General features: G+C 40.9%; 1 protein-coding gene across 3 annotated transcripts in view; it reads right to left on the reverse strand.

The window, feature by feature from the left end:
• Positions 1–27910, reverse strand: part of LOC129821260 (glucocorticoid receptor-like) — a 94344-nt gene that overhangs the window by 9760 nt on the left and 56674 nt on the right. For all 3 annotated transcript variants that reach the window (XM_055878717.1, XM_055878727.1, XM_055878737.1), the window contains exons 3-6: positions 16366–16532; positions 12781–12807; positions 3790–3906; positions 2054–2326 (exon numbers count right to left, since the gene is read on the reverse strand). In XM_055878717.1, coding sequence (XP_055734692.1) covers positions 2054–2326; positions 3790–3906; positions 12781–12807; positions 16366–16532 — 584 coding nt within the window. The remainder of the gene's footprint in view (positions 1–2053; positions 2327–3789; positions 3907–12780; positions 12808–16365; positions 16533–27910) is intronic.

A 27910-nucleotide genomic window follows, 5' to 3' on the forward strand; every position in this document is an offset into this window, starting at 1 on the left:
CGAAGGAATGAGCGTTACACTGAGGCCTCTGGAACAGGATTGATTTGGAGGTGGAGGGTCCGTCATGGTCTGGGGCGGTGTGTCACAGCATCATCGGACTGAGCTTGTTGTCATTGCATGCAATCTCAACGCCGTGCGTTACAGGGAAGACATCCTCCTCCCTCATGTGGTACCCTTCCTGCAGGCTCATCCTGACATGACCCTCCAGCATGACAATGCCACCAGCCATACTGCTCGTTCTGTGCGTGATTTCCTGCAAGAAAGGAATGGCCAGCGAAGAGCCCGGATCTCAATCCCATTGAATTTCCCCCAGAAATGTCCAGGAACTTGCAGGTGCCTTGGTGGAAAAGTGGGGTAACATCTCACAGCAAGAACTGGCAAATCTGGTGCAGTCCATGAGGAGGAGATGCACTGCAGTACTTAATTTTTATTTATTTATTTACTGTTATTTTACCAGGTAAGTTGACTGAGAACACGTTCTCATTTGCAGCAACGACCTGGGGAATAGTTACAGGGGAAAGGAGGGGGATGAATGAGCCAATTGTAAACTGGGGATTATTAGGTGACCATGATGGTTTGAGGGCCAGATTGGGAATTTAGCCAGGACACCGGGGTTAACACCCCTACTCTTACGATAAGTGCCATGGGATCTTTAATGACCTCAGAGAGTCAGGACACCCGTTTAACGTCCCATCCGAAAGACGGCACCCTACACAGGGCAGTGTCCCCAATCACTGTCCTGGGGCATTGGGATATTTTTTAGACCAGAGGAAAGAGTGCCTCCTACTGGCCCTCCAACACCACTTCCAGCAGCATCTGGTCTCCCATCCAGGGACTGACCAGGACCAACCCTGCTTAGCTTCAGAAGCAAGCCAGCAGTGGTATGCAGGGTGGTATGCAGCTGGTGGCCACACCAGATACTGACTGTTACTTTTGATTTTGATCCCCCCTTTGTTCGGGGACACATTTCTGTTAGTCACATGTCTGTGTAACTTGTCCAGTTTATGTCTCAGTTGTTGAATCTTATGTTCATACAAATATTTACACGTTAAGTTTGCTGAAAATAAACACAGTTGACAGTGAGAGGCCATTTCTTTTTTTGCTGAGTTTATAATGATACAATTATATGTCTATTTGATCAAAACATTGATAGAATAAGACAGACAAGAATACATTTAAAAAAAAATATTTAACTTTTATTTAACTAGGCAAGTCAGTCAGTTAAGAACAAATTCTTATTTACAATGACGGCCTACACTGGCCAAACCCGGCATCGTGCTGTGCAAAATGTGCGTCACCCGATGGGACTCCCAATCATGGCTGGTAGTGATACAGCCTGGATTCAAACTAGGGTGTCTATAGTGACGCCTCGAGCACTGAGAGACAGTGCCTTAGACCACTGCGCCACTCGGGAACCCCATAGAGACTAAGATCGGGCATTGTAATTCTATTACACTGTATTGCAGCCATGTAGTGACCATGTTGAATGTGCAGCACACACTGATGCGACCAAGTAAAACTTTTACTCGGACAGCCAAGTCAAAGGGTCTCCAAATGTGACTAAATGGTTGCAGTCTATAGCCCTGAAAGTGGCCTTTAATTGCAGTTCAATTGTCTCTCATTGTTGACACTTCAAAAGTGGAAGTCTTTTCAGATCATATTTGCTTAACCACTCAGTGGTTATGTAAGATTTCTCCACATCCTTCCCTTCCATGCTAGCTGGCTGCTGGGCGAGACCAAGGCAGAGAGTAAATACTTGGGGGGGGGCGATTACCAAACCATGTGCCTTCTTTCTCATGATTAGGGGCTGGGGGTCAACTCAAACCCATTCCATGATCGATAAAATAGAAAATCATGAGATGAATTGAAAATATTATAATTCATTTGAAAGTCACTGGATTGACTTGATTTAGACCTAGTTCATTTCCTGAATAAACTTGAGTTGAAACAGAATGGACCAAGCCTAGCCCATTATGGTTAGTCAAATTAGTGCTAAAATGGTCCCTGCGGTCTATGGTCACAGTGTTAATGGAGGTGTACCAGGTGGTCTTACCTGGTAGGGACTTGGCCCACTTGACGGCTGAAACGACCTGCTGTCCGCCCAACCTGTTGAGGGTGGTCATAAGGCGGGTGGAGGTGTCGGGGATGGTGCTGTCGTAGCCAGAGTAAATGGCCTCTGGCTCGATGGCTTTAAGCAAGGACAGCATGGTGGGCACCAGCTGGGGCATGGACTTTGGGATCAGGGTGCATGCCCTTTCATCAGGTGCGTTCGACTCTGGCGTGGCCTGCTGACCTTTAAATCGGATCAGCTTCTTGTTTTTCCTTGCTGCAAAGACCGAGAAGAGAGAGCGAGAGAATAGAGAGAAGAAAGCGCTAATCAGTCATTTTCCCTGTTAACCCATAACAGTCTAAGCCCTATCTAAGCCAGAGGAGGACGGACGGACGGACGGGGGGGGGGGGGGGGGTGTTCTACTAAGCTATATGAAATTGTTTTAAGAAGGTCATACCAAGGATCATTTAGCAATTTGATTTAGACTCCTTGAAGTATCAAAACAATACAAAAAAAACCCATTTGATTTAGCAATTATTTTTCTCATTATTTGCCCATACAAATGCATTGAATAACAGATTCACTACATGGAACAGATAATCCATCCCAAAAAATTCAATAGGAAGTTTGTTCTGAAATGTCTGTCCTATATCTAAGAGATATAAGAAAGATCAGGAAACATTTGTTATTTAAAAAAAAAATACAAAAAATATTTAACCCCTTATTTTCAGGGGGATTGTTTTACTATGCTAATTTGATTTCCGCGGGGCCGTGGACATCGACCTTAGAGGGTTATGGCTAGCTATTGTTTCCCACCTAACCCAGGTGGTGACAGTGTATAGACCACACATACCCTATTCATAACAAAAATATGCAGCCTATAAAATGCGTTATCAGATTACCTCAGCTACAGTTTGCTCATAAAGGTAGGTCATCCACATTTTGTTACGCTTCAAAAGGGTACAGAGTTCAAGGTTTAATTTATTGAAACGAAGAAGCTTACTTTCTTGTGTATTTCTATGGGTCTTTAAAAAGAGCAGCACAACACAAAAAAACACAATGTATTTTGGATTTTTTGAAAAACTTTGATCGATTTATCTTTTCTGTTACAATATGTGCTGAATGCCTCCGGTTGAGAGGGTTACCATCAAAAACGATGTATTTTTTCCCCTCCTTTTTTAATTTCCTCCATAAATGTTTCTATGGCAACTAAGAGCCTTTCTGGTACGTCCCCAGGTTTTGGTTGTCTGCTGATGCACCCGCTCTGATTCGTACATCTAAATCATTAACAATTGCATACCCTGCAGCCCTGAATCAATGAACATATATAAATAACAAGAAGTGCATCAACGTGAATTATTGTCCATTTCCATTTTTTGTTGAAGTCCATAGTGGCAGAGTAGAGCTAATGTGAGCCTTCTATCTTTCTATGGCTCAGGGACATGGGAGGAACTGGGTCTGAGCGAATGATTGTTGTTGATCACTCGCTCTGACCCTTGTTTGAAACACTGGGCCAGAGATGATACATTAGGTTAGCTCGTGTCAACATAAACTCTGGGAATCAAGGCCCTCTACTGGTTTATGTGAATCCAATACTACAACACATATAAAACCCTGCCTTTCAGAGACAACACATGCTGAAAATGTCCTCTGATTAAACTTTGCTTGCCATAAGACTGTGTATATACACTACACTTCCACTTATATGAGAACAATATGAATGTGGTGGTGCCACTTACCTTCCAGGTTCATCCCTGCTTGGAGACACTTGCGGAAGCGGCACGCCGGACAGTTCTTCCTGCGGATCCTGTCTATGATGCAGTCATTCCTCCCGGCACACAGATAGTTGTGTTGTCCTGGCGATGGAGGAATAAGGTAATTACTAGCAAGAGGGTTGAAGATGATTAGCCCAAGCACTACAGGTTGCCCGCACACCAAACACCTGTTTGACTAAACCTGCCGGCATCATGACATAACAGTCAGCAGCCAACACTTAAGGTGACAGCTCGTTCACTTTCTGTGGTTGACACCCCTCCACGGCCAGCCAAAATAGTAGCCTGTTTTTTTAAAACGGGGATGAAGAGATTTTCACGTATTCTTTTCATACTCTGCCTATGCTCTTGGTGTAATGTTTTTAGCTGTTGACAATGTGTCTGAAGTCAGATAAGTAGTTTTAAATGAGTGGGGGTTGATTGTTTGACAGCGCCTGGATAATGTCAGCGGAACATAATCTTTTGCCAGATTAACAAATTCTTTGAGGCATACTTTAATATAAGCAACACGTAACCAACTCAGTGGTCCCTTACAACATTTCACTGTTTTTAAAAAAGGACCCTAGTTAATCTATTAATATACTGATTAAAACCAACTAATAAAAATAATACTTATTAATGAAATCAAATGCTACAGGACAATCTTCCTATGTGATATCTTTAAAAAAAACGTTGAAAAATTATGTAGTCACATTTAGTGAAAGCTAAGAGCCAAAGCTCTGCAGAACAATACCAACCTGGAAACTGCAACGTCAAATCCAGCTAACTGTAATGCAGTGCTAACTCAGCCTCTAAGTCAAAATTCTGTTCACAGTCCCCAAATCCAGAACAAATTCAAGAAAACGTACAGTATTATATAGAGCCCTTATTGCATGGGACTTCCTTCCATCTCATGTTGCTCAAATGAACAGCAAACCTGGTTTCCAAAAACAGATAAAGCAACACCTCGCGGCACAACGCCTCTCACCTATTTGACCTAGACCGTTTTTGTGTATGCATTGATATATCGGCTGTTTGCCTTTTTAAAAAAGTATGTAGTTCTGTCCTTGAGCTGTTCTTGTCTATTGATGTTCTGTATTATGTCGTTCTGTATTATATTTCATGTTTTGTGTGGACCCCAGGAAGACTAGCTGCTGATTTCGCAACAGCTAATGGGGATCCTAATAAAATACCAAATACCCCAAAAATTGGCTATATAGTCAAAAACATTTTTGGTTATGAATTTAAGTTTAGGCACGTGGTTAAAGAGAAATTTCTAAATATATTTTGAAACATATTCATCATTTCCAGCACCACCCTAACACCAACATATGTGGAAATGGCCCATTTCTATGTTTTGTAGAAAAAAACAGAGTAAGTGTTTCCAATGACATGGATGTGCATCATGTGATTTTAACCAATTATGATGATGAAATTGGAAACACATCTTACTCTGTATTTTTTACTACAAAACATAGAACCGCGGAAATTTCACAAACACTACATGACCAAAAGTATGTTGACACCTGCTCGTCAAACATCTCATTCTAAAATCATGGGCATTAATATGGAGTTGTTCCCCCACTATGCTGCCACTCTTCTAGGAAGGCTTTCCACTAGATGTTGGAACATTGCTGTGGGGACGTGCTTCCATTCAGCCACAAGAGCATTAGTGAGGTCGGGCACTGATGTTGGGCGATTAAGCCTGGCTTGCAATCGGTTTTCCAATTCATCTCAAAGGTGTTTGATGGGGTTGAGGTCAGGGCTCTGTGCAGGCCAGTCAAGTTCTTATACACCGATCGCAAACAAAATGTTTCTGTATGGACCTTGCTTTGTATACGGGCATTGTCATGCTGAAACAGGAAAGGGCCTTCCCAAAACTGTTGCCACAAAGTTGGAAGCGCAGAATCGTCTAGAATGACATTGTATGCCGTAACGTTAAGATTTTCCTTCACTGGCACTAAGGGGCCTAGCCCGAACCACGAAAAACAGCCCCAGACTATTATTATCCCGGTCCCGTTCTGTGAGCTTGTGTGGCCTACCACTTCGCGGTACACATGCATATACACACACACATTCAAATAAACACATACAAGGAATACACACATACATGTAATAGTGCCAGACATGCACACAACCATATACAGTTGGCATTGCTGTTATGATTTTAGTTGTCCTTGATGTCCTTTGTTCAAAATGTATTATTTTGTTTAATTATAATTTTTTGCATTTTTATTTCCTGTTTTCTTCTGTCTTTTCTTTGTTTCTTTTAAGTTAATTCTCTTGGTTATTGGAGCATTGGGGGTTCTTGGAGTGTGGAGGGGTTGACTGTGGGAGGGGTCTCGAATGGTTGAGGGACAGCTATTGGGGAACTGTGGGGGGGGATCGGGTTCATGTTTTTGTCCTGGTGGTAGATCTGTCCATTGACCATTGCTTCTGTGTGTCGCTTTGAATGGGAATCTGTTGAATGACTGGTATGATGTAGTTGTGGAGCGGCTTCACTGCAAGTGTATTTTATGTTTCGGATATTCAATAAATAAATAAATATAAAAAATAATAATAATAATTTGAAGGGGTGTCCACATACTTTTGTATATATAGCGTAAAAACTTTGAAGAGTGAGGCTCAACTTCTCAGCTGTTTTGGTGCCCTGACTACCATGCCGTGAATAGCGTGAAGCGAACCTGTGCACATGCGTAGATACTGTGTGTGACTTTGTGAGAGCGAAGTGTGAATCTCGTTTTTCTCAATATTTCCGGTGCTGCCCGTGGCAACGTCATTTTGATGAGTCTACCTTTAAGAAGAGAAATAGGCGGGGTTAAGCTATTTGTGGCTGTGGTAACTAGTGACAACTGCAGCCATGGGAACAGCAGCCATTGCAAACAGCAGTGCAAACAATCCATCCATAAACTAAACAAACAGTGCCAGCATGAATCCCAGAAGCATCCGCTCTCTAATCCATTCGTCATACTATAGGCTAGTGAAGAGGACTTGGCTGCCGGTGCGAGGCTAGCCCTGTTTGCCAGGCTACCTCCAGTCCTACTAAGAACATGATCAGGATGAATGGAAATGGTGGGAGATGGAAGAGGGACGGGAACTCTTATTGGAAGCAATTGCCATCCAAACATGACTTGGGTGTCCTGTTAGTAAGAGAGCTGCTGCGAGAATCCCAGGGGTGCCTTTATACACAATATCATGCTATGTCTTACAGTGCCTTCAGAAAGTATTCACACCCCTTGACTTTTCCCACATTTTGTTGTGTTAAAGCCTGAATTTAAAAAGGATTAAACCCCCATAATGTCAACGTTGGATTATGTTTTTAGAATTTTGTACTAATTAATAAAAAATGAAAGGCTGAAATGTCTTGAGTCAATACGTTTGCAATGCCTTTGTTAGGGCAAAGCCTAAATAAGTCCATGCGTCAAACATTTCTTAAGTCCCATAAATTGCATGGACTCCGTGTGCAATAATAGTGCTTAACACAATCTTTTCTTTATGACTACCTCGTCTCTGTATTCCTGTGGTGGTTCATTTATTTACTGTCAAATGAGGAGAGACTAACTTAACACACAAGTCAGAGTTATACTTAAACTAGATCTTTAATAGTGAGAGCTTTGCAATAGCGATGGCAGGTCGACGAATCACCGTTTCTGATGATCCGTTGAGAGCGGCGAGACAAAAGTACAAAGGTTATTGCCAAGATACACCCCTTTCAACCTACATGACGAACAACAGATATATAGAACGGGTCACAAGGTTAAGATTTGGATGAAAAATACCTATAATATATAGCAAACAGTATCTGCTGTGTCAACAGTTTTCATTGTATAGACCAGTGTCTGTCCCTCCGACTCCAAACTGGAACCATCTCTCCCTGGTACGGTATAGAACAGAAACATTAACTCATGCTCTGGAATGCTCTTTAGGTTTTATCACCCAAAAGACATCGTAAATCTCCTGTCAGTGTGATCTCCCAGAGGCCCATCGTCAGTAGAACACACACACACACAAAGGTTAAGAATACTCTATTCTGTTCAATAAAACAACCATGATGCAATAAAAGTATTATAACATAATCTTGCCACCATACCCCACACATACAATTATCTCAGTCGAGCAGTGATTTTTAAACACAGATTAAACCACAAAGACCAGGGAGGTTTTTCAGTGACTAGCAAAGGGAACCTATTGGTAGATGGGTAAAAAAAAAGAGACATGGAATATCCCTTTGAGCATGGTGTTATTAATTACACTTTACACGCAATCAGTACAAATATACATGCGTCCTTACAAACTAATTTGTCGGAGAGGAAGGAAACCGCTCAGGGATTTCACCATGAGGCCAATGGTGACTAAAGCTGCAATATGTAATATTTTGGGAGAACTGACCAAATTCACATAGAAAGTGAGGTATATATCGGTCATTTTTATTCAAAGCAAGTCTAAGAAGGTTATGGAAAAGATATTTCACAGCGGTTAAGATGGTATAGAATAGAGCTAAGTACATGCAAAATCCTAGAGGAAAACCTTGTTCAGTCTGTTTTCCAAAAGACACTGGGAAATAAATTCATCTTCAGCAGGACAATAACCTAAAACACAAGGCTAAATATACACTGTAGTTGATTATCAAGATGCCATATCAAGATGCCACTGAATGTTCCTGAGAGGCCTAGTTACCATTTTGACCATTGTCTTGAAAATCTATGGCAAGGCTTGGCTGTCTAGCAATGATCAACAACCAACTTGACATAGCTTGAAGAATTACAAAAATAATGCAAATATTGTCAAATCCAGGTGTGCAAAGCTTAGAGACTCACAGCTTTAATCACTGCCAAAGGTGATTCTAACATGTATTGACTCAGGGGTGTGAATACTTACGTAAATGTACTTCTGTATTTCAATAAATGTACAAACATTTCTAAAAACATGTTTTTGCTTTGTCATTATGGGGTATTGTGTGAAAAAATTATATTTAATACATTTTAAATTCAGGCTGTAACAACAAAATGTGGAATAAATCAAGGGGTATGAATACTTTCTGAAGGCACTTGTTGGTATGATTTACCTAAAAAAAAATATTGTATTGTCATTAATAACACACTTATTTTGAATATTTTCGTTCCAGTTTTCAATCCATCACAGGGCGATGAAGAGGATAACTACTGTTAAGTCCAACTGAGTGGTTAGTTATACAAAAAAATGGCAAAATAGAAAAAGCCCCATTACCCTAACACTGCGACCACTAACACTGCGACCGTGGAAATGTTTGAAATGACCAGCAGCATACCACCCTGCATACCACTGCTGGCTTGCTTCTGAAGCTAAGCAGGCTTGGTCCTGGACAGTCCCTGGATGGGAGACCAGATGCTGCTGGAAGTGGTGTTGGAGGGCCAGTAGGAGGCACTCTTTCCTCTGGTCTAAAAAATATCCCAATGCCCCAGGGCAGTGACACTGCCCTGTGTAGGGTGCTTTCTTTTGGATGGGACATTAAACGGGAGTTCTGAGGTCATTAAAGATCCCATGGCACTTATCGTAGGGGTGTTAACCCTGGTGTCCTGGCTAAATTCCCAATCTGGCCCTCAAACGGTCACCTAATAATCCCCGGTTTACAATTGGCTCATTCATCCCCCTGTAACTATTCCCCAGGTCGTTGCTGTAAATGTGTTCTCAGTCAACTTACCTGGTAAAGTAACGGATAAATGAAAAAACACGGTAATGGCTGAAATGGGCTACAATGGAATACATTGGCTTTCTGTTGAATATATAAGAACGCTAAAGTTTCACCTGTGATTTAACGCACACTTACAAAAACAACCTTATTTTGATGGTTGTTAATTTTTAATTAATTTAATACAGTTGAAATGTTTACAAATTAGATGCGCTGAAATGAAAACAAGTTCTGGAAATGAAAACAAGTTCTGAAAATGGACACTCGAACTATAGTGATACAGTGCATTCAGAAAGTATTCAGACCCCTCAACTTTATCCACATTTTCTTACATGACAGGATTATTCTAAAATAGATTAAATTAAAATCCTCATCAACCTACACAAAAAACAGGTTTTTAGAAATGTTTTCTAATTTATAAAAATAAAAACAGAAATACCTTATTTACATAATTCTTCAAACCATTTGCTATGAACCTCGAAATTGAGCTCAGGTCCATCCTGTTTCCATTGATCATCCGTGATGTTTCTACAACTTGGTTTGAGTCCACCTGTGTTAAACTCAATTGATTGGACATGATTTGGAAAGGCACATACCTGTCTATATAAAGTTGACAGTGCATGTCACAGCAAAAACCAAGCCATTAGGTCGAAGGAATTGTCCGTAGAGCACAGAGACTGGATTGTATCAAGGCACAGATCTGGGGAAGGGTACCAAAAAAATGTCTACAGCATTGAAGGTCCCCAAGAACACAGTGGCCTCCATAATTTTTAAATGGAAGAAGTTTGGAAAGACCAAAACACTTCCTAGAGCTGCCCGCCTGGTCAAACTGAGCAATCGGGGGAGAAGGGCCTTGGTCAGGGAGGTGACCAATAACCCGATAGTCACTCTGACAGCACTCCAGAGTTCCTCTGGCGAGATGTGAGAACCTTCTAAAAGGACAACCATCTCTGCAGCACTCCACCAAATCAGGCCTTTATGGTAGAGTGGCCAGACGGAAGCCACTCCTCAAAAAAAGGTACATGCCAACCCACTTGGAGTTTTCCAAAAGGCACCTAAAAGACTCTCAGACCATGAGAAACAAGATTCTCTGGTCTGATGAAACCAAGATTAAACTCTTTGGCCTGAATGCCAAGCGTCACGTCTGGAGGAAACCTGGCACCATCCCTACAGTGAAGCATGGTTGTGGCAGCATAATGCTGTGGGGATGTTTTTCAGCGGCAGGGACTGGTAGACTAGTCAGGATTGAGGGAAAGATAAACGGAGCAAAGTACAGAGAGATCCTTGATGAAAACCTACCAGAGAACGCTCAGGACCTCAGATGGGGGTGAAGGTTCACCTTCCAACAGGACAACGACCTTAAGCACACAGCCAAGACAGCGCAGGATTGGCTTCGGGACAAGTCTCTGAATGTCCTTGAGTTGCCCAGCCAGAGCCAGAACTTGAACCCCTTCTAACATCTCTGGAGAGGCCCGAAAATAGCTGTGCAGCAACGCTCCCCATCCAACCTGACAGAGCTTGAGAGGATCTGCAGAGAAGAATGGGAGAAACTCCACAAATGCAGGTGTGCCAAGCTTGTAGTGTCATACCCAAGAAGACTCGAGGGTCTAATCGCTGCCAAAGGTACTTCATCAAAGTACTGAGTAAAGGGTCTGAATAATTATGTAAATGTGATAGTTTTTTGTTTTTAATACATTTGCAAAAATGTCTAAAAAGCAGTTTTTGCTTCGTCATTATGGGGTATTGTGTGTAGATTGGTGAAGAAAATTAACAATTTAATCCATTTTAGAATAATGCTGTAACGTAACAAAACGTGTATTAAGTCAACGGGTCCAAATACTTTCCAAATGCACTGTATGACTGGTTTCGCAAACAATGTAAAGTATGTTTAGATAGGTGTAATCTAGAGCCAAGCGTGTTATTTATAGGGTATCCTGCTATTGACACGCTTGTTGAATTATACAAGAGAATGTAACAACAACAGTCATTAATAAGGCAGTCTAGACAGCGCAGGTGAGTGCAGGTAGGTTAGACAGCAAGTGTCTGGTGGATGTACCACTGTGGCAAAATTTGAGATTGTGTTTTTTTTACATTGGATAAAAGTAGTGACTCAGAGCAGCTAGAAAATTGTATATCATACACTACAGTTGAGGAACATTGGGAAAGTATTTCTGCTTTGAAAGTTGATAAACTTGTAACCTCACTTTTGAGAAAATGGCCCATGAATGTTTTGGTAAACCTACCTCTTTGTCTATACCCATTTAGCATCGTTCACACCCTCTTAAGCCTTAGCCCCACCCATCTCTATAAGCATTCACATGTGAGGCCATGTACTAAACAACCAAAGACTAAAGGCTGGTTTATACTACGGGTGCATTTGTAAATTCAATCTGGAGTGCCAGAGTGCAACCTTGGCGTTCGTAAAATTCAGAGCGTTTCGCTCTCAGAGCATTCATAGCACACACACACTGGACGCTCTGGCCGAGGAGCAGGGTTGATCCGAGCCTTCTGACCTAACAACAGCAGTCAAGCTCCCAAGCTAACTGGCTAACATTGTCTAGCTTGCTAGCTACAGTACTTCCAGACATATGAGAGAACAGCTCACACACCCTATCAGAGCTGGTTTGACTGTTTTTATGTTATCATGAGCGTTGGTGACTGCGACTATGTTACTGGCAACAATTGAATCACCCTTTTTTTGCCAATGTTTACTGACACCGGCCATATTCAAATGGGTTGTTGAGTGTTCGTAAATTCGTCAGTTATTCTGCGATCTGGCACTCAGGCGAGAGTGCTCTGAAATCGGAGTAGATAGCCAGGCAAATGTTTTATGTGCTATAATTTAGTTAATAGCTGATGGATTATAAAAATTCATCCATTGTCCAACTGTAGCATTTATTACAATTGTTTTTAAAACCTTTTAACAATTTTGATGACCGTTGCTACTAACACATTCACAAAGACATTATCCAGTAAAAGCAAATAATGTGAAGTGCATTTTTTATTTAGGATGACAACTTGATCAAGTGCACACAAATCATTGCAGTTATAACGCTATTGGGTTTTGTGCATAAATACATTTCTTAACTCTCCTAGCGAAGTGATAATAGACCCACACTCCAAGCAGGAATTAAAACAGGATTTAAAGCCAAATTAGATGATGAATGATCAAATCACTAATTCATGCAAAGGAGGGCACAGGAGAGACTGTTGGTGTTTAATATTGCATATCAGGTCAAATCAAATTTCCAGTACAGTGATTGAGGGACATTAATAAAGTAGAAGCATTATTAAAGGTGGATTTTATTTACCATCTGTGTTTTGTCGTGCTCTCCATCCTTCACCATAGCGACATCAACCATAGAATGGGGGAAGAAAGACAAAAATAACAGATATAACATCTTATTGCTTAAAGTACACCTAAGTATTACAAATGCATATTTACAAATGGTTTTTTAAAAAAATGACTTGGTAATTTACAGTTGAATAATGTATACAATATGTTGAGATTATCCTTGAAATAAAAATCATGCTCGAATATTGAATTTCACTCGCTGATATTTAAACTCAAGGTTTTATTTTGACAAATGGATAGTAATTTCAATTATTTTGAATACAATTAACACACTCATGTATGCACTTTCATGGGAATGAAATGGTTGTGTTAAACTATACTGTAAATACACCTACAGTAACATAAATAAATATATTCAGATGGCCATGAAAAATGACAATAGGGGTAACAATAGCATTGCTGCCGACTTTTCAAATATTCAGAACAGTTCAATGGACTTCAAAAGGGATTGTAGTGACTGGTACATTGGTAGTGAGCTTGGAATAACAATGTAGGCTACGTTAAAGCTGCGATATGTAACGTTCTGAGCGACCTGATCAAATTCACAGAAATGTTAGTTATAGATCTGTCACTAAGCAGCGGTAGATCGGTTCTGCGAGCGCCATTTCTATGCTTCCCATTCCTAAGTTTTGTTTTTGTGTCTTTTACTTTTGGATTTGTACACCAGCTTATTTTTTAGTAGAGAGCGATGGCTAACAAATACATTTTGGGTTATAAAAAATGATTTACGTGGTTTACATGGTACGATGACTTTCCACACTATACTTGCTTGTTTTGTCACAAACTGAAATTAGGCAAACTAGACCTAATTTGACCAGACCGCTCGCGCGCATTTTGATTTTGTACACCCACACCAGCCGCGATCAGGACACGAAGGTTGAAATATCAAAACGAACTCTAAACCAACTATATTAAATTGGGACAGGTTGAAAAGCATTAAACATTTATTACAATTTAGCTAGCTAGCTTGCTGTTGCTAGCTAATTTGTCTGGGATATAAACATTTGGTTTTTATTTTACCTGAAATGCACAAGGTCCTCTATTCCGACAATTAATCCACAGATAAAAGGGTAAAAGTTAGTTTTGTAGTAATCTCTCCTCCTTCAGGCTTCTTCTTCTTTGGACTATATGGCAGTTGGCAACCAACTTTAAGGTGCATTACACTAACAACTGGACTGGAATGTGGACCTCAGTTGATTTTTCAATCATCCACGTGGGTATAAGCTCCTAAAAACCAATGAGGAGATGGGAGAGACGGGACTTGCAGCGCGTAAAGAGTCACAAATAGAACCAAGTTCTATTTTAGCGCCTGGCTACGCAGACGCTTGTTGACGCGCGTGAGCAGCGTGGGTGCAATGATTGAATAACATGTATGTGTACATTTATTTTGTAACGCGAGCGCACGCGACGCGAGCGGTGTGTTCAGCATGTAAGAGTCCAACTAACTCCAGACACTGGTCTGAACGACAAGGCAACTTCCTTGAGGGGAAATGCTTAGTTTGTCAGGAAGTGCCTAGGCTATATAAACAAACAAAAAACACAGCGAGGGAGCAGCATTGTGTGTGTTCGCCTCCTGCAAAGCACACGTCCTTATCATCTAGCTCCATGTGCGAGCCGCAACAGCCACACTTCACTCATTCTATATAGCCCCTTTGCCTCATTAGATTAAACTAATGTAAAGACCAATTCTTTTCCTAAAACAGTAATTATACAAAATACAAACTCAAGATCATGTCAAGATAACCCCTTGAAGATGTAACGCAAGACACACAACGCCACAGCATCTCTCGCATATGGAACAAGTAAGCAGATTATGTAATTCTAATGACCAACAGTAGTTTGGACAGGCTGTTCTGAGGTATAGGACGCAAACAATCCATTCTAGTGTTGCATACAGTGCATTCAGAAAGAATTCAGACCCCTTGACTTTTACCACTTTGTTATGTTACTGCCTTATTCTAAAAATATTTTTTTCTTCTCATCAATCTACACACAAAACCCCATAATGACAAAGTCAAAACAGGTTTTTATACATTTTTGCAAATGTATAAAAAAAAGAAGAAATATCACATTTACTTAAGTTTTCAGACCCTTTACTCAGTACTTTGTTGAAGCCCGTTTGGCAGCAATTACAGCCTTGAGTCTTCTTGGGTTAGACACTACAAGCTTGGCACACCAGTATTTGGAGAGTTTCTCCCATTCTTCTCTGCAGATCCTCTCAAGCTCTGTCAGGTTGGATGGGGAGCATTGCTGCACATCTATTTTCAAGCCTCTCCAGAGATGTTAGATGGGGTTCAAGTCCTGGCTCTGGCTGGGCCACTCAAGGACATTCAGAGACTTGTCCCGAAGCCAATCCTGCGTTGTCTTGGATGTGTGCTTAGGGTTGGTGTCCTGTTGGAAGGTGAAATTTGCCCCATCTGAGGTCCTGAGCGCTCAGGAGCAGGTTTTCATCAAGGATCTCTCTACTTTGCTCTGTTCATATTTCCCTCAATCCTGACTAGTCTCCCAGTCCCTGCAACTGAAAAACACCACCACAGCAATATGCTGCCACCACCATGCTTCACTGTGCCAGGTTTCCTCCAGACGTGACACTTGGCATTCCCCGATTCCTCAGTTTGGCCGGGCGGCCAACTCTAGGAAGAGACTTGGTGATTCCAAACTTCTTCCATTTAAGAATGATGGAAGCCAGTGTGTTCTTGGGGACCTTCAATGCTGCAGACATTTTTTGGTACCCTTACCCAGATCTGTGCCAGATCAATGGCAACAGGATGCACCGGAGCTCAATTTCGAGTCTCATAGCAAAGGGACTGAATACTTAAGTAAATAAGGTATTTCAGCTTTACATTAGCAAACATTTCTACAAAACTGTTTTTGCTTTGTCATTATGGGGTATTGTGTGTAGATTGATGAGGGAAAAAAACAATTTAATCCATTTTAGAATAAGGCTGTAATGTAACTAAATGTGGAAAAGTCAAGGGAAGGGAGAGGAAAGGGCGATACCTAGTCAGTTGGACAAATGAATCCAACTGAAATGTGTCATCCGCATTTAACCGAATCCCTCAATCAGGTCTGAATACTTTCCGAATGCACTATATATGAACATTATGGGTTGGACACAAAAATAGCAACACAGACACCACAGCCTTATGGAACACCATGAGACACTAGCCTACCCCTAGCTGGTGTAATACTAAGGCAACCTTTTCTGATTATTGTGTGGACCTAAAATGTCTCTCCTCCTAATCTTACTTTTTTATTAAGAACATTTGTTCAATAAAATATTATACTCAAAAAAATGTTTTAATAAAGAACCAAGTGGTATGCTTTTGTTCTAATATCTAGGCTACCTATAGGTAAGGACAACACTTAGAGTCCGCATGTTGTGTCAACGAAAGGATATACAAGTGTACTGCTGCAGAACTCAATGTATATATCACCACAATAGATGTGCCATTATGTATGTTCTACTATAGTCAGTCAATGAAGGGTAGGACTGTGCATGAATGGAGTTGTGTGCGTGAGTGTTTAGTATGTCACCAACCTTCAACGGCCCTCTTGAAGAAGACCTTACAGCTTCCGCAGGTGAGGACTCCATAGTGGCAGCCAGAGGCCTCATCAGAACACACCAGGCAGATCTTATGGGTTGGACCGCTGTGCTTGGCAGGGGCTGAAGATGTGGAGCTGCTGGCCTCGGGTCTGGCCGTTGGACTGCAACACAACAAATACAACACAGAGGTCAATATATCACATCAATTCCAAATGTATTTATAAATTTTTCAACTGCATTTATTTGGCTTTTATCACAGATGAATGTCGCTCAGATCCAGACTGCTTAAGGCTAGAGTCTTGCCTCGGGTCAGTACACCGCAGTTGAACCTCCCCCAAAAAAATCATCTGGCGGGTGGAATGAAAACATTATTGCTGTTCAGAACAATTAAATTGCGGGTCGAAACATTTCAAAGCATTATTTTCAATTTTTTTTTAGTCAGGAGCTTCTTATGTTGAATTATGTTGCAAATTCCATTAGGCTATGTGAGCGGTGAGACAGACCTACCCTAGGCTACCAGCCACGCAGCGAGAGAGTGGAGCAGGGAACTGTCCATTAGTAGCCTATTTGTGTGGTGCTGGAACATTCATAATTTGTTGCTGCACATGGAAGAGCTTTGTTCTCCTCTGCCACGTGACAATATGTCGCCAAGTTTGTTTTCCCTGACTCGTAGCTCATGCGAAAATATCGAACATAACAGTTTTGAGTCATTGTGGACAAGGATGACAACAACCTGGTAGATGGATACACAGCCTGCAAAAATGCAAACAGGTATTTGTTTACAATAATTCAGTTCATTATCAGTTTGGTCGGCGAGGGGAGGGTGCAGCTCCAAAAAACGGATCCGTGCAGAACTCTAATATAGGTAACTTCTGAGAGATTATTGAATGTCTCTGCAAAAACTAATCAAAGAAAATATCACATGAGCCGAAAACAACTAGTGTAGATTTTACAGTGAAATGCTTGCTTATGAACCTTTCCCAACAATCCAGAGTTAAAAAAAAACAAATAATTTAATTGTAACTGACACAAGAGGAATACAATAAAATACACAAGAATGGAGCTATATACAGGGCTCAATGTGCAGATGTACAAGATATTTGAGGTAGATATCTACATAAAGGCAGGGTAAAGTGACTAGGCATTCAGATAGATAATAATACAAGTAAAATAAAGAACAGAGTAGCAGCAGCAAATGATGAGTGCAAAAGTGGGTGTGTACGTATGTGTGTTTGTGTTGTGTCGGTGTGTGTGTGTACACTTGCTCACGCGTATGTGAATGTGTGATGGTTGTGTGGGAGTGACAGTGTAGTGTGTGTGTATACAGTGCATTCGGAGCCTGTTGGTAAGAGGGACGCTCCGGTAGCAGAGTGAAAGGTAGCAGAGTGAACAGTCTTTGGCTTGGGAGTCTGGCAATTTTTCAGGAACTCGTAGGCCAATACAGCAGTAAGGCTATAACTTTGTCAACTAAGTCAAAATACATGAAGCTGACAAAAAATAAAAGTAGAAAATTAAAAATTCTGGTTCTTTCAATTGCATTCATCTCTCTACTCAGCCTTTTCTATAGGTCTTTAACTACTCTTTTTAGCAATTCCGCATTACATATCTTTACTAATGGTGACATACAGTTGAAGTCGGAAGTTTACATACACCTTAGCCAAATACATTTAAACTCAGTTTTTCACAATTCCTGACATTTAATCCGAGTAAATATTCCCTGTCTTAGGTCAGTTAGGATCACCACTTTATTTTAAGATTGTGAAATGTCAGAATAATAGTAGAGAATGATTTATTTCCGCTTTTATTTATTTCATCACATTCCCAGTGGGTCACAAGTTTACATACACTCAATTAGTATTTGGTAGCATTGCCTTTAAATTGTTTACTTGGGTGCAAACGTTTTGGGTAGCCTTCCACAAGCTTCCCACAATAAGTTGGATACATTTTGGAATATTCCTCCTGACAGAGCTGGTGTAACTGAGTCAGGTTTGTAGGCCTCCTTGCTCGCACACGCTTTTTCAGTTCTGCCCAAAACATTTTACATGGGATTGAGGTCAGGGCGTTGTGATGGCCACTCCAATACCTTGACTTTGTTGTCCTTAAGCCATTTTGCCACAACTTTGGAAGTATGCTTGGGGTCATTGTCCATTTGGAAGACCCATTTGCGATCAAGCTTTAACTTCCTGACTGATGTCTTGAGATGTTGCATCAATATATCCACAATTTTCCTACCTCATGATGCCATCTATTTTGTGAAGTGCACCAGACCCTCCTGCAGCAAAGCACCCCCACAACATGATGCTGCCACCCCTGTGTTTCACGGTTGGGAGGGTGTTCTTCAGCTTGCAAGCTTCCCCCTTTTCCCTCCAAACATAACAATGGTCATTATGGCCGGACAGTTCTATTTTTGTTTCATCAGACCAGAGGATATTCCTCCAAAAAGTACAATCTTTGTCCCCATACTTTTGTACCTGTTTCCTCCAGCATCTTTACAAGGTCCTTTGCTCTTGTTCTGGGATTGATTTTCACTTTTCGCACCAAAGTACATTCATCTCTAGGAGACAGAACGCGTCTCCTTCCTGAGCGGTATGACGACCACGTGGTGTTTATACTGGCATAGTATTGTTTGTACAGATGAATGTGGTACCTTCAGGCATTTGGAAATTGCTCCCAAGGATGAACCAGACTTGTGGAGGTTATTCTGAGGTCTTGGCTGATTTATTTTTATTTTCCCATGCTGTCAAGCAAAGAAGCACTGAGTTTGAAGGTAGGCCTTGAAATACATCCACAGGTAAACCTCCAATAGGCTAATTGACATAATTTGAGTCTATCAGAAGCTTCTAAAGCCATGACATTTTCTGACATTTTCCAAGCTGTTTAAAAGGCAGTCAACTTAGTGTATGTAAACTTCTGACCCAATGGAATTGTAATACAGTGAATTATAAGTTAAATAATCTGTCTGTAAACAATTGTTGGAAAAATGACTTGTCATGCACAACTTGCCAAAACTATAGTTTGTTTACAAGAAATTTGTGGAGTGGTTAAAAAACAAGTTATAACAACTCCAACCTAAGTGTATGTAAACGTCCGACTTCAACTGTATATACCATTTCCAGCCTTTCATAATAAAATAAATTAGACTGCACACAATGCCCACAATTCTTCATTATCATTACACTATTGTTCTAAATTCAATCATTCAGTTCATGCACCATTATCCGTTTCTATCTTGTTTGTATAGCCCATTCATCCATTGATGACAGAATAGCATGTTTTTATTTTACCTTTATTATGTTACTAGTTTTTGCTTAGTAGCCAGAGCAATGCTGCCACGCGAGTGGTCATATGCTGAATGCATGGACAGCACAGACATTCTTGGGAAAAGTGCAATTTTGGAAATAGAGCTGCAACTCTTGAATTTTGAGAATTATTTGACAAAGGTATCATAGAAACTTCAGTATATGCCCTTTCTGATACTATACAGAAATCTAAATGTTTTACCTGCATGTGACTGAAGGAGGATTGGATAAAGTGATGCTCCTTTCCCTGCATCTGTCAATTACAAGACGCGCCCATCTCTTCATGTACAATTTGACAACTGATAGGCCTACTATTGTCACTCATCAGATAGACAAGATTAAATTGACAAACTTATTTGTGAAATTAGTTTCGGTATAGTTAAGGTGTAGTTTCGATGGGCCAGCTGTGCAGGCTGACTGGCATCGTTTGTTTCCTACTCATTCATTTTGATTGAGTCAAGAATACGTTTTGCATTATTCTAAAAGCCTACTGCAACACAGTAGCAAGTTCTTTCCCTTACAATACATTCGATTAATAATATAGTTACAGTAAATAAAACAGTTCTGTAACAGCAACTTTTTTTAAAGTAAAATTTAAGAGAATGGTATCAACCAGCAAGGTGAGGTGCACTATCCAATTATTAACATGAGCGCCAACGCTGATAAATAGGCATAACACAAACTCATCTTCTAAATTAAATTAAAATCAACCTCTTTACCCTCATCATTCCGTTAGGCCTAATTTAAATTTGATTGCGAAGTAACTTGCACAATTATCGCCCAATTCTATCCATTTGTCATTCAGTGGCCTGGCATTGTTTGGTCGTGTTTTGCGTTATTCTTAAAGCCTACTGCAACATGTAGCATGTTTTCGTTCCCATTAGAATACATTTGATTAGTAATAGAGTTATTGTAAATAAAACAGTCCCACAACAGCTTGTTTTCACAGAGTAAAACGTAAAAGAGAACGGTATCCACGCCCAAGGCACGCAGTCAAATGATTTGCTGCTGATAAATAGGCATGACACAAAATCAATACACTATTGTCTTTCTAAATTAAAAGAAAATCAACCTCTTCACCCTCCTGATCATTCAGTTAGGCCTAATTAAAATGAAATTTTGCAGAACGATGCACAATTATCGCCCATTCATTCAGTAAGGAGAGATGCATTAGCACCTGGCTGGGTACCAAAATCCTACAGCACATTGTCTTGAAGGGTACATTTGGGAATGTGTGTAATTTTTTTAAATATATACTGTATATAAAAACAGGTAATAAGGCTCTAAATACTTTTCGGTTTGTGATACAAATACAAATGTGATACAATACAAATATTTAGGAAAAGTAGGGGTAGGAGCAGGGCACAGCTTTTTGGCCAGATTTTTTTATTTACTAAATCAAACAACATTGGCCGTGTTAAGGTAGCCTAGCGCCAGGCTATCCAGAGTTTAAGGGAGTATGTGTCCAAAAACATAAGGGGAGAGAGTGTGGAGTGAGGTCACATTCTATCTGACTAAATGTGACTCGTTTCAGGAAACTAGGCGTATGTCGCAAGTCACGACTTCACAGGAGAGCCATTTTAAAGTTTTATTTTTTTTATTTTATCAAAATACATTTTTTGGCAGAAATGTATTCTGGAACATGTGAACTTTCATGTGCCTTAATAACAAACTTGTATGCCATCTGTAAATAGGAATACAATTGTTAAATTACGAGCCTTGTTGGTTAAACCACACAAAAAGTGAGCAACCTTCCCACTAGCCATGATTGGCTGAGGTAATGAGTGGGCTGGACTTTCCGAGAGAGGAGAGAGGATTGGTCTGCCATATAGAGGGCTTCTGTCTATTTAAGCTGGTCAGTCTGTTGGTAATCCAGTCGAACGCGGCTTTAAAAAATGTTTATTGTGGAGTGTAGCTGCATAAGTGTCGCTCTCCACTTTCTGGAGGATCGAGTTTTGAAATAAGTGGAATTAGAGTGTGATAACTAAAGAGATGGAGAAAACACCTGTCTCTAGATTACATCTTCAAAACTAAAGGGCAACCGTGGCATGGCATCCGTGACAGAAAGACGCGTCCATCATGCATGATGTATACGGGTAAGATAGTCTAGCTAGCTATTTTCAGATATTACACATTTCTAATTTTGACAGAAAGTGGTTTCATTTCAAGCTAAAGTGTATTGTTAGCTAGCTAGATAACGTTAGCTAGGGAGCCAGACAACTAGCATTACGTGTATGACGTTATTATTCATATCCCAGAACCGTTTGCTTTTCTAGTTAGAGCCTAATGTTAGCTAACACTGAACCTGGTGGTTAGCTCGCAGCAGATTCATGCAGGGTAGTAACGACATGATTTGGCACTATGTTCATTGTTGTTTAACTTACCTAACATTAGCTGGCTGGCTCGTTAGATAACATTACCTGTGTGATCTTACACATTATTTACCAAGCTATGTTCATTGTTTACCTAGCTAGCTGGCTACATGTCTTAAGCTAAAGTGTACAACACCCGTTAACCTGTTGAGGATGGGGGCGCTGTTGTGACTATTTATGCTAATCGTGTAATTTTTGAAACGGCTTCCCACAAAATCCTTGATCGTACAATATGTATATTATTATTATTATTGGATAGAAAACAGTCTATAGTTTCTATAGGAGTTGAAATTTTGTCTCTAAGTGGAACAGAGCCCATTCTACAGCAATTTCCCTGACATGGAGTCAGATTTCAGAAATTTTGGCCACTGTTCTGGAGTCAGTTAAAAGGGCACTGTTATTGCTATGACTATACGGACACTGCTTACGTCTTCCCCTGGATGCCTTTACGTGATGACGATTTGAATGGGGTCGATTGCGCGTTCACAGGCACTATAAATTAAAAAACCCTGTAGCTAGCAAGTCTTTTCTTGGTGCGTAACGCGCGTGGAGGACACCGACCCGCTCCTGTTCCAAGCGTTAGTTTAGCCTGTTATATTTCTCCGGTCATCTTTTTACTCGTTATAGGAGTTAAAAACATCATAAGGTAGTTAATTTAAAGCGTTTTATAGCAATTTATATCCGTTTAGTGCGATTTTGGGACATTTATTTTTGAAACGCTGTGAATAGCTGGGCACGCTTTTCAGTTCATCCCGAACGCAGTTGGCATTTCCACATGGCAAGAGGACAGCTTTCCACCAAAAGACGATTACTCCCAAGAAAGGATCCTTTGCCCAAGATACTGATGGAAGAACATCTCAAAGTAGGACATTTTTATTATGATAAATCGTGTTTCTGTCGAAAAATGTTAGTGGCTTAGGACGCCATGTTTTTTGACGTAGCTTCGCTTGGCGCAAACTGTATTGAAAAGTAAGGATAATTTAAAAAATGTAATTCCGCAATTGTATTAAGAATTAAATTGTCTATCAATCCCTGTCCACCCTATATTTTTTAGTCACGTTTATGAGTATTTATGCATAAGAGTAGATCACTGTCTAAGTGGCGCAAGGACATTTTCTGACCAGCTGAGCTACATTTCACATTGTCTAACCATGATTTTGGTGGCTAAATATAAACATTTTCGATCAAACTCTATATGGATTGTGTAATTTGATGTTACAGGAGTGTCATCGGAAGAATTCTGAGAAGGTTAGTGAAAAAATTAATATATTTTGGCGATGTTGACTTTTATCGCTCACTTTGGCTAGAATCAATGCTGGGCTGCTATGTGCTTTGCTAATATAACGATTTATTGTGTTTTCGCTGTAAGACACTTAGAAAATCTGAAATATTGTCTGTATTCACAGGATCTGTGTCTTTCGATTAGTGTATGCTGTGTATTTTTACGAAATGTTTGATGATTAGTAGTTAGGTAAACACGTTGCTCATTGTAATTATTCTAGTCCATTTGTGACGGTGGGTGCAATTGTAACCTATGCCATCTACCTGAAATATGCACTTTTTTCTAACAAAACCTATCCCATACCATAAATATGTTATCAGACTGTCATCTGATGAGTTTTTTTGTTGGTTAGGGGCTATAAATATCTTAGTTTAGCCGAATTGGTGATAGCTACTGGTGTTGGTGGACAAATAAAAGATGGTGGATTATGCTAATGTGTTTTTAGGTAATAGATGTACATCTTTACATATTGTGTCTTCCCTGTAAAACATTTTAAAAATCGGACATGTTGACTGGATTCACAAGATCTGTGTCTTTCATTAGCTGTATTGGACTTTAATGTGTGAAAGTTAAATATTTAAAAAAAAAAATTTTTTTTGAATTTCGCGGCACTGGTTTTTCAGTGGGGGGGGGGGGGGGGGGTGTGCCGCTAGCGGCACGCTCATCTTAGACAGGTTAAATATGACCGGGGTCAGTAAACATTGGCAAAAAAGTGTAATGAAATTGTTGCCAGCAGAGCTGGTTAGGCTGTTTTCCTGTTATCCAGAGGTGAACAAATTATTGCCCAGAGCGTCAAGTGTGTGTGCTCTGAACGCTCCAAGAGCGAAACAAGATGGTTGGGGCTAAAAGTCAAGCGGGTGTGAACGATGCTGAATGGTGTAGACTAGATACAAAAACATTCAAAAAAGGCCATTATCTCAAAAGTGAGTTTACAAGTTAATCAACTTTCAAAGCAGAATCACTTTCCCATTGTTCCTCAAAAATGCAGTGTATTTACCATTTTGTAACTGAGACTACTTTATCCAATGTAAAAAAACACCATTTCAAATGTTGCTACATAAGACCGAATCCAGGTTGTGTGTCACAAATGTATTGGGCATGTCAAATGAGACTTTGCTAGTCCCCCTGAAGTTTAGCAGGTATTGATAGTGAGGCTGTCAAAGTGCACCTGGTCGGTACTCTCATCCTTTCTCCAAATAATTCAAATACTGAGCTACATTGTTTGCTCCAAAAAATTGGGAAACTATATTATTTTATACTAACACAATTGCTCAGAGAAAGATATTTTAACAACATTTATTTTTCTCAAAAAGGTAGGGGTCAAAATTTAACACGGTTATGCCTCAAATCTTTATTAACATTTTCATTTCGGATCCCACTGTATTTCACTGCACCCAGTGGTCTGGAAAAAAAGATCCTTAAAGAATGCAAACAAAAAAATACCAGGAAAAAAAGGACGGTCTATGTTGATGTACTGTATTTGCTAAACATAATATAACAGGATGAAAACAAGGGCTTTTCAACAGAGCTCTTCCCAGGCAAACCCGTCCCACTACAAGCAACGAGTATAAAGGAGGTCAGGCAAATCATGGGATAATCCGATTCATCTACTCAAAGACAGCCAGACACATACATATTTCTGTGTTGCACTGCCCTGTGATTTAAAGGGGCCTTTGGTCACTGGAGAGGAACCTTATGAGCATTATAAAGCTTCCCTTGTTTGCTAACTCATGTGATGCATTCATGAAGCCAGACTGGGCCGAGTGGGGATTTTTAACACAACATTAATGGCCATTGGACTACTAGGCTATTGTAAAGATAGGGACTAAAAACTAAATCTAGCCTACAGAATCACCATATCAACCCATTTCAGAGGTGTTTCTGCCTGAAGCTGACTTTGAAAACTGGTAAAGAATAGTCACCAAGAGCGACAGACTATTGAAAGCACTTCAACTTCCTCCGGGGTTGAACGTGGTGTGTGTGAATTTGCCCGTTAACCAATAAAGGTTTACTATCAAAGTATCTATGTAGTGGGGGGGGGGGGGGATCGATAGTTACATAATCACAATATTATTTGCGGGACAATATTATATTGATATTTAACTCCAAGTATCGATTTGTGAAAACGACAACTATGTATATATACACTGCTCAAAAAAATAAAGGGAACACTAAAATTACACATCCTAGATCTGAATGAATGAAATATTCTTATTAAATACTTTTTTCTTTACATAGTTGAATGTCCTGACAACAAAATCACACAAAAATTAATGGAAATCAAATTTATCAACCCATGGAGGTCTGGATTTGGAGTCACACTCAAAATTAAAGTGGAAAACCACACTACAGGCTGATCCAACTTTGATGTAATGTCCTTAAAACAAGTCAAAATGAGGCTCAGTAGTGTGTGTGGCCTCCACGTGCCTGTATGACCTCCCTACAACGCCTGGGCATGCTCCTGATGAGGTGGCGGATGGTCTCCTGAGGGATCTCCTCCCAGACCTGGACTAAAGCAACCGCCAACTCCTGGACAGTCTGTGGTGCAATGTGGCGTTGGTGGATGGAGCGAGACATGATGTCCCAGATGTGCTCAATTGGATTCGGGTCTGGGGAATGGGCGGGCCAGTCCATAGCATCAATGCCTTCCTCTTGCAGGAACTGCTGACACACTCCAGCCACATGAGGTCTAGCATTGTCTTGCATTAGGAGGAACCCAGGGCCAACCGCACCAGCATATGGTCTCACAAGGGGTCTGAGGATCTCATCTCAGTACCTAATGGCAGTCAGGCTACCTCTGGCGAGCACATGGAGGGCTGTGCGGCCCCCCAAAGAAATGCCACCCCACACCATGACTGACCCATCGCCAAACCGGTCATGCTGGAGGATGTTGCAGGCAGCAGAACGTTCGCCACGGCGTCTCCAGACTCTGTCACGTCTGTCACGTGCTCAGTGTGAACCTGCTTTCATCTGTGAAGAGCACAGGGCGCCAGTGGCGAATTTGCCAATCTTGGTGTTCTCTGGCAAATGCCAAACGTCCTGCACGGTGTTGGGCTGTAAGCACAACCCCCACCTGTGGACGTCGGGCCCTCATACCACCCTCATGGAGTCTGTTTCTGACCGTTTGAGCAGACACATGCACATTTGTGGCGAGCCTTGTTGGTTCGGCCACATTTGTGGCCTGCTGGAGGTCATTTGCAGGGCTCTGGCAGTGCTCCTCCTACTCCTCCTTGCACAAAGGCGGGGGTAACGGTCCTGCTGCTGGGTTGTTGCCCTCCTACGACCTCCTCCATGTCTCCTGATGAACTGGCCTGTCTCCTGGTAGCACCTCCATGCTCTGGACACTACACTGACAAACACAGCAAACCTTCTTGCCACAGCTCGCATTGATGTGCCATCCTGGATGAGCTGCACTACCTGAGCCACTTGTGTGGGTTGTAGACTCCGTCTCATGCTACCACTAGAGTGAAAGCACCGCCAGCATTCAAAAGTGACCAAAACATCAGCCAGGAAGCATAGGAACTGAGAAGTGGTCTAAGATCACCACCTGCAGAACCACTCCTTTATTGAGGGTGTCTTGCTAATTGCCTATAATTTCCACCTGTTGTCTATTCCATTTGCACAACAGCATGTGAAATGTATTGTCAATCAGTGTTGCTTCCTAAGTAGACAGTTTGATTTCACAGAAGTGTGATTGACTTGGGAGTTACATTGTGTTGTTTAAGTGTTCCCTTTATTTTTTTGAGCAGTGTATATTTTTAAATGTAGGTAACATTGGCTAGCACTAGTCGGCTGTACCTACGCACAAACTTTCACCCTATAGCATCTTCTCCATCTTTTTAAATAGAGAGCCCACGTTTTAAGCACTTATTTCCCTGACTGTTAAATTTGTTGTCTTGCTCTCTCTAGTCTCTCTGCAGCAGACGCACTGAGTATACCAAGATACACTGAGTATACCCCCCCACGCTCAATTTTAGGGGGCATGGACTCGAAAAGCGTTCCACAGGGATGCTGGCCCATGTTGACACTCCAATGCCTCCCACAGTTGTGTCAAGTAGGCTGGATGTCCTTTAGGTGGTAGACCATTCTTGTTAAACACGGGAAACTGTTGAGCTTGAAAAACCCAGCAGTGATGCAGTTCTTGCCACAAACCATTGCGCCTGGCACCTACCACCATACCCCGTTCAAAGGCCCTTACATTTTATGTCTTGCCCATTTACCCTCTGAATGGCACACATGCACAATCCATGTCTCAAGGCATAAAAATTATTATTTAACCCATCTCCTCCCCTTCATCTACACTGATTGATGTAGATTTAACAAGTGACAATAATATGAAATCATAACTTTCACCTGGATTCACCTGATCAGTCTGTCAGGGAAGGAGCAGGTATTCTTAATGTTTTATATACTCAGTGTATAGTGAGCAATATGTTTGGAACATCAAATCGGAATATCGAATCGACACCTAAGTATCGTGATACTAACGTATCGTTAGGTCCCTGGCAATTCCCAGCCCTACACCCATGCCATGTTTCTCATTACCCACAATTTCCACTGATGGTGCCAATGAAAGACGGAACTTT

The sequence above is a fragment of the Salvelinus fontinalis genome, chromosome 2 (assembly GCF_029448725.1).
Source record: "Salvelinus fontinalis isolate EN_2023a chromosome 2, ASM2944872v1, whole genome shotgun sequence".
NCBI classification, from domain to species: Eukaryota; Metazoa; Chordata; class Actinopteri; order Salmoniformes; family Salmonidae; genus Salvelinus; species Salvelinus fontinalis.